Here is a 15,131-nt window from a genome sequence, read left to right as displayed (position 1 = left end):
CTAACTACGAAAACAATGTTGTTCTTCCCAAAACGTAGAAAATACATGTCTTTATACGAGAAGCCACTTAATCTCAACAAAGTTAACTATCTCTAAATAACGATTATCTCTTGAAGAAAATTATAAAAGGAGGACTCGCACAAGAGAATACAAGAACTTTTTGTTATCATTGTAACTTTACACTGTTATTCTCTCACAAGCTTACATTATCTAAGTTTGTTCATAGAACAAAAAGAAAGAACTTCACAAGTTCTCGGATTTCTGTATTGTACTTATCCTCTCATTGAGAGTTATAGGAAACTGTACTTGTAAACCAACATTGATTGTGTTTGAAAATTCTAAAGATAATTAAAATACTTGTATTGTTTTAGCTCAAGAGAGATAAACTTATTAGATAGTTGTATATGGTTTATACTAGGAGTGGTTAGAATATTTAGATACCAGAAGTGGTTAAACTCGGACTAGTTAGGATTGACTAGGGGAGTAGGAGTGGTGAAAATACTTGGTGTATACCAGAAGTGGTTTGTACTTGATTATAATCTTGGATAAAATTAGTGGAACCTCTTAAAAGTTCTTGAGGGAGATTGGACGTAGTTCATGATTGAGTGAAACAGTATAAAATACTTGTGTTATTGCTTTAATTGCTTATAATGTTTTCCTAAACGCTTGCTTAAAAATACAAACGTCTAACAACTATTACAGACCGTTCAACCCTTGCAATAGTTATTAAGTGTTAGTTTGCGACACAGCAGCATCTTGTGACACAACAACATCTTCTTCACAATGAGGCACCTCAAAATGTGTTTCACTCTAACCTTCACATTCACCATCACCTATACCTACACACTGACCTTTCTTATGCAACACAGATTCAACTTCTCATTCAGCTGTATCACTAGGAAATATTCCAACATTTGTATCACCTAAGGTTCAGACACTGTGTGAACCACAAATACATGAACTTGACCATTTAGCCTAACTAAGTTAACCATATGCATGACTCTAGTGTCATCACACAAAGGTTTCAACCTATCATCCAAGATAGAACCCCCTCCTACACAGTATCACAACTCTTTGAATCCAACATACTCCAATCATTTCGCTACACTTACCACAAAAAAGTAACTCCAAACGTCTAGGTCAAAAGATATCGTAGAAGTTTCCCCATTATATTTCAACATATCATCATTTACGAACTTTCTTTCATGGTTGAAAACAACCTCAAAATCCTTCTCCATCACGCACAACAATATATAAATATTTATAGACCTATAAAATAATAATATACCGTAAAAAAAATACCTATTAAAAATAAAATACACTTAAACAAACAGTGGAATACAACTTTAAACATAAAGGATCACATCACAATTAACAACTAAACACATTTTAATATTATTAAATAATCTAAATATTTAGCTTTTCAAATAAGAAAGACATATGTCGATCAAAATCATTCAACAATAAATTATAAACCACAATACAATATCTACGATGCCAACCAAAAATGTTCCAAATATGATGACAAATACCTCAAATGAAACCTAATTTCTATAATCGACAATTAATTTCACTTAATCAATCTTTGCATGAAAAAACCCTAATTCGTATCCGTGAACGCTAATTTGACACCATGCGACTTTAATGAAAACAATCCTAATTTATGTGTTTTTAATTAAATTTTCCCATTTTTTATGTTAATAGGAAAATCCACGTCAGCAGCCATATCAATGTATTATACAACTACAGTTCGTCACGTCATTTAAAAAAACTACATTAACAAGGTATTTTTAATACGATTCAACGAACTTAACGTTAGAAGTCAAATTGTTTTAATTTTTCATAAGTAAAGACTTAAATAAAAAAAAATATAAGTGCTCGAGATTCAATCCAAAAATATAAAGAACTCGAGATGAAAATGATATAGATGAAAATGGTAATAAAATGAAAAAGTAGTTTGACGATATAAACAATAACTAATAGTAGTTGGGTTGTAGGAAAGTGAGAATCCATTGCATAAGGTTTCTGTTATCTAAACAATCTATCCTGTGTTTTGTTTTTTTTTTTTTTTGTTGAATCTGCAGTGAGTGTAGTTAGTTGTTGGGTGAATGCCTCTCTCAGTCCCTTCCAAAACCCTCACTCACCCAGTCCTCCATGGACCTTCCTCATTCCCCTCCATTTCCAAACCTCCATGCTTCAACCATCACCTTCTCAATCGCGCATTCGCCTGCAAAAGCCTCGAAATCGCCGCGCCCAGCCTCTCCCTCCATTCCAACGTTCCACCGAATTCCAAACACGTCGACGTCGCCACTCTCAGCAACCTCTGCGTGGACATCGTCCTCAATGTCCCCCAGCTCCCCCCTCCCTCGCCGGTTCAACGCAAGGCCTTCATGGACCGTTTGGCTCAGTCTCCCCCTGACGAGGTTCTCTCTCTTTCTCTTCCGTTTCATAATTTAGGGTTTGGGCTAAACCTAGGTTCGGTGTTGTCGTGGTTTGTTAATTGTCATTTAAAACCAATCTGTGTGGTGAGAAATATCCTCCCCCAATCAGTTCAGTTCTGTAAAGGGAACTGTGCAAGTTTTTGTCGTTACTTTAGATGCTCTTCTTTTCTGCTACTGTTTTCTGTTTGCATTCCCCACTTACTCGTGCGGTTGCCAATTTGTCATCATAATCTGAGAACATCGCTCTTTGACTTTTGCCCGAAAGAGCTTATTTAGACTTGTCTTGTGGCGTTGTACTTGTGTAAGGGATTAATTAAGCGTGTTTTATGGGGTTTGATTCGTGAATGGAGAAGACTTTGGCGGAGAGGCAAAATCCACATTTTCCATAGTGCACTTATAGCATAAGAAACTTATTTCATTTGTCTTCTTATTTTTTTTATCCTGTAAGTGTTTTAAGAGAAATTTATTGAAACGTTCTAGTGTTCTGGGGAATTTTTCGGTTAACGTAGAACTTATGAAAATATTTGCAACTTATATGAAAACAATTTAGCTCTTATTTTCTATTCAATTATCAGTACATGCATGATAAATTCGTATTCAATAAACATTTAATTAAGTTACGGATCCTTAATAATGGAAATTTAAGTTGTCATTCCTGCAATTTCCCTCCCTTCTCGTACTGTTCATTTTTGTGTTTATTTTCTGCAAATGATTGTATTGCCTTATTTCATCCTATGGCTTTTGGTGTAGAAATATTGGGAAGCAGGTGGGAACTGCAATATGGCTATAGCAGCTGCAAGGTTAGGACTTAACTGCATTTCTATTGGTCATGTGGGTAATGAAATCTATGGGAAGTTTCTGTCGGACGTGCTTCATGATGAGGGCATTGGTTTGGTTGGGATACTTTCTAATGACAATAGTGATAATATCATCGACAGATCTAGTAGTGATAGTGGCTCTTATGATACTCTTCTATGTTGGGTTCTCGTTGATCCTCTGCAAAGACATGGATTTTGCAGGTAAAAGTCATCTTTCCTCTAATTTTTATTGTTGTTATCGTGTTGGATATTATTTGTTTTCGTATTTTTGTTTACAATGACCTAACCTATTACTGTTTCTCTATTAGTCGGGCTGATTTTAGCAAGGAGCCTGCATTTCATTGGATGAGTAAACTGTCCAGTGAAGTTAAAATAGCTATTGAAAATTCAAAGGTCTTGTTCTGTAATGGTTATGGCTTTGACGAGCTCTCTCCTGGTGCAATACTCTCAGCAACGGAATATGCTGTTGAAGTTGGCACATCAATCTTCTTTGATCCTGGGCCACGAGGGAAGGAACTCTCCACTGGGACACCTGATGAACAAAGAGCTCTTAACCAGTTATTGAGAATGAGTGATGTTATTCTTCTGACTTCTGATGAGGTTATTGCATTTATCCTTGATAATTATTATGATCTCCTATAATTGTTTGCTTCAAGGTTAAGCTGTACTATTTCTAATATGATGTCATATAGTTACTCTTTCTTTGCTTTATAATCTATAAAACTCGCCTTTTGTGTGTGTGTGTGTGTGTGTATTTCATTGTTTTGCACTTTGCATTTAGATGTGCAGCTAGTACTCCGTGTTTATCTGTCCCCATCTCTCAGTTTCTTGTTTTCATATTAAGGACTTTGTTATCATATTCTGTGTTTTAGCACCTTCAGAACCTTATGCAGTGTTTACACCATTCCTCAAATATGGACATATGTTGTCCAACCTTTTTTGTATGCTGTACATATTTCTGCTAGCATAATTATGGACGCTTTCACCTTACCAAATTGTATTTTTTCCAAGAAACTGTATCTATCTGGAATCTTTAAAAGTGTTGTGTAGTTTTGCAACTTTCAGTTTGCTTCACTTGTTCTTTCAACCTAGGTAGCAAAATTCATATCAAACATTTGGAAGTATGAAGAAAAGCATAATCTTTAATTGAAAGTAATCCTGATAATTCATTTGCTTGTGTCAGTCTATTGTTCGTATTTCAGAGTCCTTTGGAGCTTGTTTACCATCTGTATTTCTCAGGATAAATTTGAGCCTAAATCATAATGATTAGCCGGTTTTTGCACAGTCCAAACCCATACCTACTGATCAATGATAACACACCTTTCCTGCTTGCCCACCAGACCCCCACCATTCTGTTGCCAATCCCTTTCCCCTATTTCTAAACCTTGGTTTTGGTAAGGTGCTTTCACATTATTATGTAATGGCTTTGTTTCACTTGAACAACATTTAGAATTCAATGTATTTGATAAGTTAAAATGTATTTTCCTTTCTCACTGAGTCATTGATTGTCAATTATTTGCATGCTAACTTTTCCTATCTCTACAAATTTATTCTACATTATTGATGGATGAGTCAAGACTCAACACCAGTAGCTTTTATCCAATCTAGTTGACAACTACAAACTTTAATGATAGCCCACTAAATATGTTGGAGATCCCACATCAACTAAACAAAAGAGCTCTAACTACCTTTTATTTAGTTTGCATTCATATTGCAACACTCACCCGTCAATGCCCTACTCAGTCACATGGGTAACTTGTTCTTACAGCTTTCACAAAATGTTTTTTCTCCAGTTTTTTTTAACTTTAGTTACTTGTGTGGTCCTTATAAATCTGCCTCCAGAATATTTGTCTACCATAGATAGGCAATGCAGATGAAAAATAGTTTGATGTCGCCATTAGGTGGCCCTAAGTTTTAATTTTTAAGCACGACTGGCAGCTCCGCAAAATTGTTCACAACATATGTTTCTGAATTGCCTTAGATCCTCTATTTCAAAGTCTCATATTTTAGTAAATTTGAATTTGTGGTGCCCTATCCTGACTCCAAAAGGGCTTGTCTCTATCTTTGTTAATCTGACATTACCAAGTATTATGAAATTCATAGGCTTGAGTTGATCAGATTATCTAAATCATGCCACAATTTTTAGTTTACTTTTGTTGTTAGGCCATATGTTGTCAAACTTCCTGCCTAAGCAAAAGACTTTTGGAGTTTACATTTTTTGCATGGCAATCTCCCAAGTCGTGTACAGAAGATATTGGTTGTCTTATTCCCATAAAACAATAACGTGATGCAAATTAAGTTGCTTTTTGTTTCTGCTATTTGTTGTTTGGCAAACTACTTTCTAATTTAGGTCATCTTTGATTTTATTGTTTTGCATGACAGGCCGAGTCATTAACTGGCATAGAAGATCCAATATTAGCAGGGCAGGAGTTTCTCAAAAGAGGAATCCGCACGAAATGGGTGATTGTAAAAATGGGTTCTAAGGGTTCAATTATAATAACGGCATCTAGTATAGCTTGTGCACCTGGATTCAAGGCATGAGCTTCTCATTCTAATCTTCATTGCCTCTTAAATTCTTGCAAATTTTGGAACATAATATTTTTTTCCTCTTGATATACTGCCATATTCTGCTTAGCCATGCTTTGACCCACTTTGGTATTCAAGTTTCATATATTATCAGCTTAAAGGTGAATATCTCAGTTAAGGGCAAATTAATCAAATGGTTCAAAACTACGTAGTAACCACATTTTATGAACATTGTGGTTTCTTCAACTGGAAGATTTTTTTTCCCTTAAAAGAGTCAAACATGCTTTTCTAACGTCCTAATATTGAAGGAATAGTTAAGCTCAACTGTTTGGTATGCTCAAAGTATATGTTGTTATTTCTTCTTTGATTGTTCAAAAGTGCTTGTCTCTTCCAATGATATTTAAGAAACTTGTCTGACAACTTTTTTTTTTTCCTTTGACAACCTTTACCATTGTTATAAACTAATTGTAATTCTGAACTGTTATCAGGTGAATGTTATTGATACTGTTGGTTGTGGAGACAGTTTTGTAGCTGCTATTGCCTATGGTTTTATACATAATATGCCACTGGTTAATACATTGGCAATTGCAAATGCAGTGGGTGCTGCTACAGCCATGGGCTGTGGTGCTGGTAGGAATGTAGCAACACTAGAGAAGGTAGTAGACTTAATAAGATCATCAAACATCAGCGAAGATGATGAATTTTGGTTTGACATACTTGAAAAGAATGTGGTATCTCAGGAAATAACATATCTGTCAAATGCTATGAACGGAAAAAGAAACCATCTCAACCTTGTCTCATTTGACAAAGTTGTCTCTGAAATCTTGCCCAGGCTTGATCTTCAACAAACAGTAGGGAATGTGTCAACTTGATTGATTGTGGAAAAATGGGTTGCAACCACTGATATCTGTTCATGTAAAAGAACTCTTCTGATTCTTGGGTTCTTAGCTTCATTCTGTAAAAGTTAAAGCTTAAGCATTTAGATAATGGAGTTTTATAACCCAACAGGGTTACATAAATTGCCGTAGCTAGAATGCTTTGGCAAATACATGAAAGGTAGCTAGCTTATCATCAAGCATTTTAACTGATTTGTGGCATTTCAGTCTCAACGGTATTCCCTTAATTTTGATTTCAAAGGTATATTTTACTCCACGAACCAGTGGAGCAGAGCTGTTATCCTGAGATCCCAATTTTTTGCTTCATGTTCTATGTTTATGATTTTCAAACAGTGATTTGTAATAGTCTCCTTATTTACATAGTTGATTTTTGACACGAAAAGGCTGTTTGTATGCACTCTAATATATTACTTTGCAATATCTTGTTTACATTTCACCCTTAGAATTTTGTTTCCCTCTTAATTCAGTAGATTCAAGTACGTGACAAAACAATGGTATTTTGCACGCCGTAGTAGTAAAACCAGACCATCGACTCCTCTCTGCATCGGACTCTGATCATATTGATTTATATTAACTGCAAAATTTTACCTTTAATAAAGAAAATCACATCGAAATGGTTATAGTTGCGTTCATTTGGGTTGTCGGCTCTATTGGATAACATTTGTTGAAAGGAACGGGAGGAGAGGTTTTATACTAATTGAAATAAATTTTCTGTCTCAGATCGGGGTCTGAGGGAGGGGAGGTTTTATGGTAATTAAGTATTTTAACCTAAATGATTTTATTTGTCTACTTTAAACTAATTTGTCTTTTCTTTCATTTCTATGGAAACCAAATGATTTTTTATCGTTAGATTTAAATAATGTCTTGGTTCTTCGATAGTTTGTGAATTTTATATATAATTTTAACTAATATGTGTATTCTTTTACAACTTTTTAATTTTATTTTGTTCAAATATTCTCTATGCTACTTCTAGTTTATAACTAGCACACATAGTCACTATGTATTTCATTTATTTCTTTCAATGATAAAAAAAGTATCTTTTAACATTGAGTCACTTTTGGATGTATTTCTCCTTATTACAAGAAAATATGTTCTTAAAAGATTACAAGGATAAAAGAAGAAATATAAACTCAAACACTCCTTGTTGAGAGTACTTCACAAATGCAAAGATTTATAAAGTTATCTCACGTACTTTTGTTCTATAAGGCAATCTATTAATTTAACTCTTCCAAAATTAAAAAGCAATAACAAATGCAAAACACATCATGATTCTACATAAGGTTGTTAGATCATTTTGCATTATGGTAGTCACTTCTTGATCATTGTGTCCTTTCTTAGGTGAGCTTGTGAGCGTCCTAGAAGTCATGAGTAGATGATTTGATGGTTAAATGAAAATCAAGCATGCTTTTTCTTGGTGATGAAAAAAATTCATTTCATTAAAATTTGATATTTTTTATGATCAAAATCATGGGTGTCTTATCTAAACTATGATGGTTGGAGAAAACTAAATTGTAATTGATTAAATTATTAAAATTAGATTACCTTGATTTTATTGTCTATAATTCTATTAAATCATCTAGGTTTAAAACTATAAAATTGTGTTTTCTAGACAATAGAGAAGTGACAACTACATAAAAAAGAAAAAAAGTATGCTTTTTAACAAAGTTAAACACATTGGAATATTAGAGAAAAGAGAACAAACTGGTGAAACTCATCAACTTCATATCTAATGTGACTCTCAACGTATTGAATGTACTTAAGTACTCTTATGCAAACTTCATTAGAAGATACATGTAACAAAAGAATTTCTCTCTTCAAGTAAGCAAGTCTTTTTTTTATTTGTACGTAAATAGATCTCTATAGGTAAACACTTATTGAGATTAAATCTCATGCCCATCCTTAATGACATTAAACCCTAAGTTTGTTTGAGGTATATGTTAAAACCATCTTTATAAACACTTATTGGTCAAATATGTTGTTTGTTTAATAATGCTTATATAGACAGAATTTTTAGAAGCTTGTAAGAAAAACTCATATCCTCTAAACGGGAAAATAATTTAAGACGAAAACAAAAAAGCCTACTTTATAATGACTAGAAAGCTAGTTAAGCCCATGAAAAGAACTAGCACATTATCATATCCTCTAAATCCTATCGAGTCATTATACGAACTGTAATACAGTGAAAATATAGGAGCTGACAGGATGATGGCTGCAAGAGAACTAGTACAGCTAAAATTGAACGGTCAATGTTTACAAATGGTATGGCTCCTCATCTAAAATTGAATGTTATGTTCTCAATAGCCATAATTGGTGCCATAAACGGGTCCATAATCTGCGGAAGGAACATGGCCTGCATGACCAGCAGCGCTTGAGGGCGGAGATGGGTAGACAGGAGCACTGGTAGGATAGGAATTGTAACCTTGGTTCATTGATCCTCCCATATGTTCCTGAGTTGCACTGGCAGCTTCAGCCATGAAATTCTGCATCCGATACACACATTGTGGGCATTTCAGAGAAAAACAGCCATAATAATGACAATAACAAAAACACTCTATTCTATCCTGAGTAGCATTAACAATATTCTTTTAAGCCTTAACTACAACAGTTGTCATTCAAACCTCATGACAAACACTAGACTACAAATAAATACTTGGATGTCAAGTACATTCCCTCTCCTCGTGCGGCACTTTCTTTATACCATTCACTTATAACTTTACGTAAAAGAATGAATATTGAAAAGACAAACTTTAAGTTAAACCCAACATACTTGTATTTGAAATTAATATACCCACACGAATTAACTAGTTTGGGAGCTAGTAATGCATAAATAAAAAGACGTACCAAACAAATTTAACCATTGCCACTCCAATTACCAAAAAAAACCCAGATAGTCTATCAAACAATGACAAAAACCCTTTAAAACAAAAATACCTGCACCAGTTGTTGGGCAGCCTGTATTTGTGAAGCAGTACCACTTATCTCAACAGTCATCTCTCCAGGCACACCCCTGGTCTCCTGAATTGTAATACTTGCTCCACTGGCACGACGGATGTAGCTGATGTTTGTCCCTGATGCTCCAATAACAGCATCTGCATAGGAAAGAGGAATTTGCATGTGCTGCGTGACCTACATAGTACAAAAAAAATCATATTAAACCACAAAAAAATGTTTTAAAATCAATGTTTCTCTCTGAAATAGTCAAGCTTGGCAAAAATATACCTTAGTCACAACAGATTGTTGCGGTTGCGCACCGGATGAATGAATTCCCATGGAAGCATCTCTTCCATAGGCAGGTGGAGGACCCTGATGTAGGTGCTTGTCCATGGGAGGCAGATCAGCAGGTGGGTAGTAATTATCATAGTTATGCGAAGGGGGCATATACTGAGGATTGGGTGGGAAAGCAGGTCCACCACCACTAACAGGTCCAGGAGCTGGAAAACCTTGAGGAGGACCCCAAGGTTGGTGTGGTGGGCCATGTGGCACATTCTGGTTTGCCCGAACATCTGGCCTTTGCATCTGAAGTTTTGGAGGAAGAAAAAAATATTATTCACAAAAATGAATGGTAATAAAATTGATCCATATAACTACACAAAATACATATACAATTTACAGGAAGCCTACTCTAACGTTTTCCATCCCACCATATCATAATCAACTATCCTCAACTATAACCCGAGATTGAAAACAACATTCTGTATATAGCTTAGAGTGTTCAAATCAGACTTAATGACTTATCATGACATAATTAAACTCGTGAGATAAATTCTCTATATACATTATTAATTGGTCATTGGCAATTTTCAATTTTTGAATAAAAAACTGAAAGTAAAATGAACTGACCTGTGTTTCAAATACACCAACTATGCTGCGGTCAACCAAGAATTTCCGTAGATGAACTGCAACAAGTTCAACTGCCTTGTGAACCCCAGAGGATTCTCCTTGTATTTCGACAACACTATCATCTCGCAGGGCAAACACTGGGAGGTGTTCTGTTGTATATAATATATGATTCAGGTACCATAGTTACTAACTTGGATATCATAAATCATGCTTCTCAAATATATGGTTACTAAAATATTATTAGTTCATTACTTGACAACACAGCCAACTTTTCAAATACTAACATATGTAGCATCAAAGATTCACTGAAACTTGGGAAAATATTGAAAAGGAAAATGTGTTCATTGGCACACAAAACTAACACTTCCTAATATAGTTTACAGTGCTCGAAGGCGCACCTGAACCAAGAACACGTATGTTGCAACCTGTGGAATCTTGAAAGGATTTTATAGTGGCTCCCTGTTTCCCAATTAAGCTCCCTGCTTGAGTATCTGCCACTAGAAGCCTTGTAACAACTGTGCGTCCTGCACCTGATGCACCATCAGCAGGATGAGGCTCTACGTTGACAACCTGTTTATGAACCCTTAACAAACCATCCACAGCAGGTGGTATGGTGCGATCTGGCTCTTCTTTTGCAGAAACCATTACCTTTTAAAAGCGTAAAAAGAGAATTGAGAAAGAAACACAACATAAGCAGCTAAATTTCAAATTTTAAAGCAAGCTAATTTTATATACTTGACCCATGGCTGATTCATCACCACGTTGCAAAAATACATATCAATATTGCATCACTAGCAAAAAAAAGAAAAAACATATATGTACTATCTGTTAACCTTATTTTCATTTCTAACAATCAGTGTGTCTTTGGTTCCACAAATTAGCAACTCTACTAAACTAAATTTTCTTTAACATTATTTATATTTCTTAGGAAGAATGCATCATCCCTTAATCCAAAAATTAGCATAAACACTGAATTTAATAATTGTAAATCTTGAGAAGAATTTGATAATGATAAGTAATTAAATGAACCAAGATATATTTCAGTTTTATTAATTAGATATATTTCAGATTTACAATTTTCCCATATAGCTTCAGATCTACACATTAGATATATTTCAAATTTCATAATCTTTTTTAATTCTTATTTTAGTAACTTAAGAGTGTTCCGAGGAAAGTGTTTACTGGGAGTGTGGCAAGCCACCAATCGACCAAGTTCTGAAGTTACCAGGAAGTGAACGCTTCTTTCCACCAAAATCTGCACAGACTATTTGATTCTTAAGTCAAAAACAACGTTTCAGCAGTTGTAAATGCTCATTGTTGTTTCCTTCAACTTGAACTTTGGCACTTCAATTTGATGCCACTTTAGTCATTCATATTAGCTGACAACCTGCACACACCCATTTGATCATCGTGACAAAAGACATCTCTTTTTATATATTAACTTGTTGATTATTTATTATTTCTTGGGTTCAACTAGATTATTTTTATTTTATGCTTTTACTCCCTTGTTAATTTTTTGTTTTATTTTGATAACACAGTTTCTTAGCAATAATATTCATTTGTTAACATGAATGAAACATTATGTTTCATCTCAAATTTAGTATGTAACTTCGTTTATCAAATATATGTTTTCCACATCAAGGTACTAATCAGATACTAACAAATATAGGACTAAGCATGACGTATGATTGATTTATCAAATAGAAGCTCCCTTTATTATATTTTATAACTCTGATTCATAATGTTCGAGCAAAGAATCCATAGGTACCAACCACGGCACTATAACACTGCAGCAGAGCATCACAGGAGCTGGTGGCCACAAGAAACTCATAGTACACCACTTTGGCATTGAAACAATAGCAGCCAGATTGCATATGATAGTCGGATCCAACCTTTCTTGCACAATCAACCCCTTTTCCAGCCCATTCATTTTCCCGCCAGGTTCACCTCCAATCTCTGTTTTGCAATTCAATAAACACTTAACTGCTGCAACTTAACCACAACATACATTAACATTTTGCACAATCAACCCCTTTTCTTCCAAGCCCATTCATTTTCTTGCCAAGTTCACCTCCATTCTCTTTTGCAATTCAAAAAACACTTAACTGCTGCATCTTAACTAAGAAATATATGACTACCACTGTTTATTCGTGTAGTGTGTTATTCATAGCACATCAAATACATAAAATTCCACTATCTTTCTTGTCATGGCCCTCTGTTTTTCTATAAACTCCATTTTCCTAATTTTCTTTTAATTTCGTGTAGTTTCATTTCTCACAATGTTATAGCTCAAATTAATGGTCAATATGCGTTAGACTAACTTCTTAATTAAGAATTAAGAATATATCATCATTTTAGATAATACATTATGTTTAAGCATTTGTATATATTCTATACTATTATTATGCATTATTTATCCTGAATCAATAGTTCAGCAAAGTAACCAATCCCCTACCCACTATAGCAACTTTAAGGTAGGTCATGCAAGGCATTTCGTATTGTTAACTATACACTTATTCAATAAGATAATGGAACAATGAAGGAAAGGGAAGTTCATAAAGCCTAACGGTAAGGAGGGTGTTGAAGGAAAACCATAAATCAATCCATTCAAATAATTCTAATATTCCTAGATAGGAAAAATACATAACGTGCTTGAAACAGTTAAAATCGAACATTATCAACTGCATGAATAACAAGAAACTGAAAAATATATACTCACAGCTCTTTCCGCAGTTCCAGGGGGACCATCAAGAATTTTTATACGAGCCTTAGTCTCTTCAGTAATTTTCCTAATAAACTCGCCTTTACGACCAATAATACTGCCAACCTTTTGCACAGGAACCAACATCCTGAAAACATTTTCCCCAGGCCACCCTGGCCATTTTTTTACTTCACCTCCTTTCAACTCCTCCTGAGATTCCTGTTTCTCCTCAGAGCCTAAATTCTCAGTCATATCTCCTTCAACAAGCTGTTCCTCATCATTTTCTTGCGGAGGAAAATCAGGGTTTTCAGGCAAACCTTCTCCATCATTCCCATCAAAATTATTTTCCGGAACATCAGCATCCACGGCCAAATTGGCCTCATCATGTTCATCGGGCTGCAGTTGCGGAAACCCTGAGTCATCAATCACATTTCCTCCATCATGTTCCTCAGAATGATTTTGTGGAAACTCAGGGTTCTCAGGCACATAGCCAGCATCTTGTCCGTCAAAAACTTCTCCAGACATCCCAGCAACTACGAAACCAAATACATGAAACAACAACTCATAAGTATCCTTTTCAACAGAACACACAAATCAAATTAATTCAATGATAAAAATAAAACGGGGGTAAAGAATTCATCAATTGTTCCATCTACACACACTCATCAAGAAGAGGACTAGCTAACAACAAGAATCACCGTTCGAAATCCACAAAACCCTACAATCAAACTCCGTAACTTCCAATGTCATAAAACAAAACCCCGCATCAGCTGAATAAAAGAAAAACCCAAATCGACACAAAAGTAATCAAATCCACCGTTCATCCACACCAGAAAGAAGTGCAGAATAACAACTTAGCCGAACAAGACGAATAGAAGGAGCTCAGATACGAAAGCGAAGAGAAAGAATGCAGTTATTCAACCCTAACGAAAAGTGAAAACTGTAGAACTCGCATTTGAATATTCTAAGCGAACGAAAAAAATACTTCTAAGTGAAAACAAAGGATAATGTCGAAACCCTCACGCGAGCATAGTGGAGTTAGAGAACTTACTTTGATTCTCGAAGCTTCGGAGAACGGAGAGAAAAGAACTACGGTGGCGTTTCGATACGAAGAGAACGGTGCTGTGCAGAATTTAGGTTTTCGTAAAGGATGAGAGACGGAGACACCTTCACATCTTATTTTATTTGCTTTCCTCGCCTTTAACCTACTCGTATTCACAACTTTGGCGGTTCTTTTATTTTTTATTTTTTATTGTTGATGTTTGAATTTCTTAAAAATATTGCAAATAAATTAAATGTGTGAATAAATAATTTTAAACCTTTACTTATTTAACTAATTGTTGATAAAAAAATTAAAAACTAATATGCTAATTTATCTTCTAAAATAAGTCGTTCACCTTAGAAAACACAATTTTATTCATAAGTTAAGAAAACTGTTTTTTTTTAATTCTGTGGTAGAAATAATTGAAAATTGTCTAAAATTTGTATGAGTTAAACTATTTTAATTTTAGTCTATTACTTACTCTTTTAAACAAGACAAATTATTTAAATAGTCTTTGAATGTTAAAAAATTACGACATGCAAGTCATATATTAAGTGACTCGACAAATGATGATAGAGATCCGTATGATTTTATCTTCTAAAATAAGTCGTTCACCTTAGAAAACACAGTTTCATTCATGAGTTAAGAAAACTAATTTTTAATTTTATGGTAGAAATAACTAAAATTTGTCTAAAATTTGTAGGAGTTAAACTATTTTAATTTTAGTCCACTACTCACTCTTTTAAACAAGACAAATTATTTAAATAGTCTTTTTAAGTGTTAAAAAATTATGACATGCAGGTCATATATTAAGTGACTCAACAAATGATGATAGAGACCGGAAGAATATAAATGAGAAGTGGGGAC

General features: G+C 34.5%; 2 protein-coding genes across 5 annotated transcripts; one reads left to right on the top strand and one right to left on the bottom strand.

The window, feature by feature from the left end:
- Positions 1–1,995: 1,995 nt before the first annotated feature.
- Positions 1,996–7,117, top strand: LOC124834287 (pfkB-like carbohydrate kinase family protein). 2 transcript variants are annotated; one of them, XM_088097532.1, is made up of 6 exons: positions 1,996–2,423; positions 3,192–3,241; positions 3,380–3,460; positions 3,568–3,859; positions 5,642–5,794; positions 6,274–7,117. In XM_088097532.1, exons 1-6 carry the CDS (start codon positions 2,109–2,111, stop codon positions 6,655–6,657), a joined length of 1,275 nt encoding a protein of 424 aa, XP_087953658.1. In that variant the 5' UTR covers positions 1,996–2,108; the 3' UTR covers positions 6,658–7,117. The 2 variants fall into 2 exon arrangements, with proteins under 2 accessions (XP_087953658.1, XP_047164907.1); XM_047308951.2 differs by having other exon boundaries at positions 3,192–3,460.
- A 1,677-nt stretch (positions 7,118–8,794) lies between these two features.
- LOC124834284 (flowering locus K homology domain-like) lies at positions 8,795–14,415 on the bottom strand. Of its 3 annotated transcripts, XM_088096952.1 has the most exons (8): positions 13,241–13,382; positions 12,294–12,477; positions 11,747–11,908; positions 10,920–11,169; positions 10,522–10,670; positions 9,901–10,197; positions 9,613–9,807; positions 8,795–9,161 (listed from the first exon to the last, which is right to left on the bottom strand). In XM_088096952.1, the coding sequence occupies exons 4-8, from the start codon at positions 11,164–11,166 to the stop codon at positions 8,976–8,978; spliced, it is 1,074 nt and encodes a 357-aa protein (XP_087953078.1). In that variant the 5' UTR covers positions 11,167–11,169; positions 11,747–11,908; positions 12,294–12,477; positions 13,241–13,382; the 3' UTR covers positions 8,795–8,975. The 3 variants fall into 3 exon arrangements, with proteins under 3 accessions (XP_087953078.1, XP_047164904.1, XP_087953079.1); XM_047308948.2 differs by lacking the exons at positions 11,747–11,908; positions 12,294–12,477 and adding an exon at positions 14,274–14,415 and having other exon boundaries at positions 13,241–13,755; XM_088096953.1 differs by lacking the exon at positions 12,294–12,477 and having other exon boundaries at positions 13,241–13,378.
- Positions 14,416–15,131: the final 716 nt, after the last annotated feature.

This window comes from Vigna umbellata, chromosome 8, assembly GCF_029865625.1.
Source record: "Vigna umbellata cultivar VRB3 chromosome 8, Vumbellata_1.0, whole genome shotgun sequence".
NCBI lineage: Eukaryota > Viridiplantae > Streptophyta > Magnoliopsida > Fabales > Fabaceae > Vigna > Vigna umbellata.
Note: the sequence above shows the minus strand (reverse complement) of the source record. Positions and strands in the feature narration are given on the sequence as shown.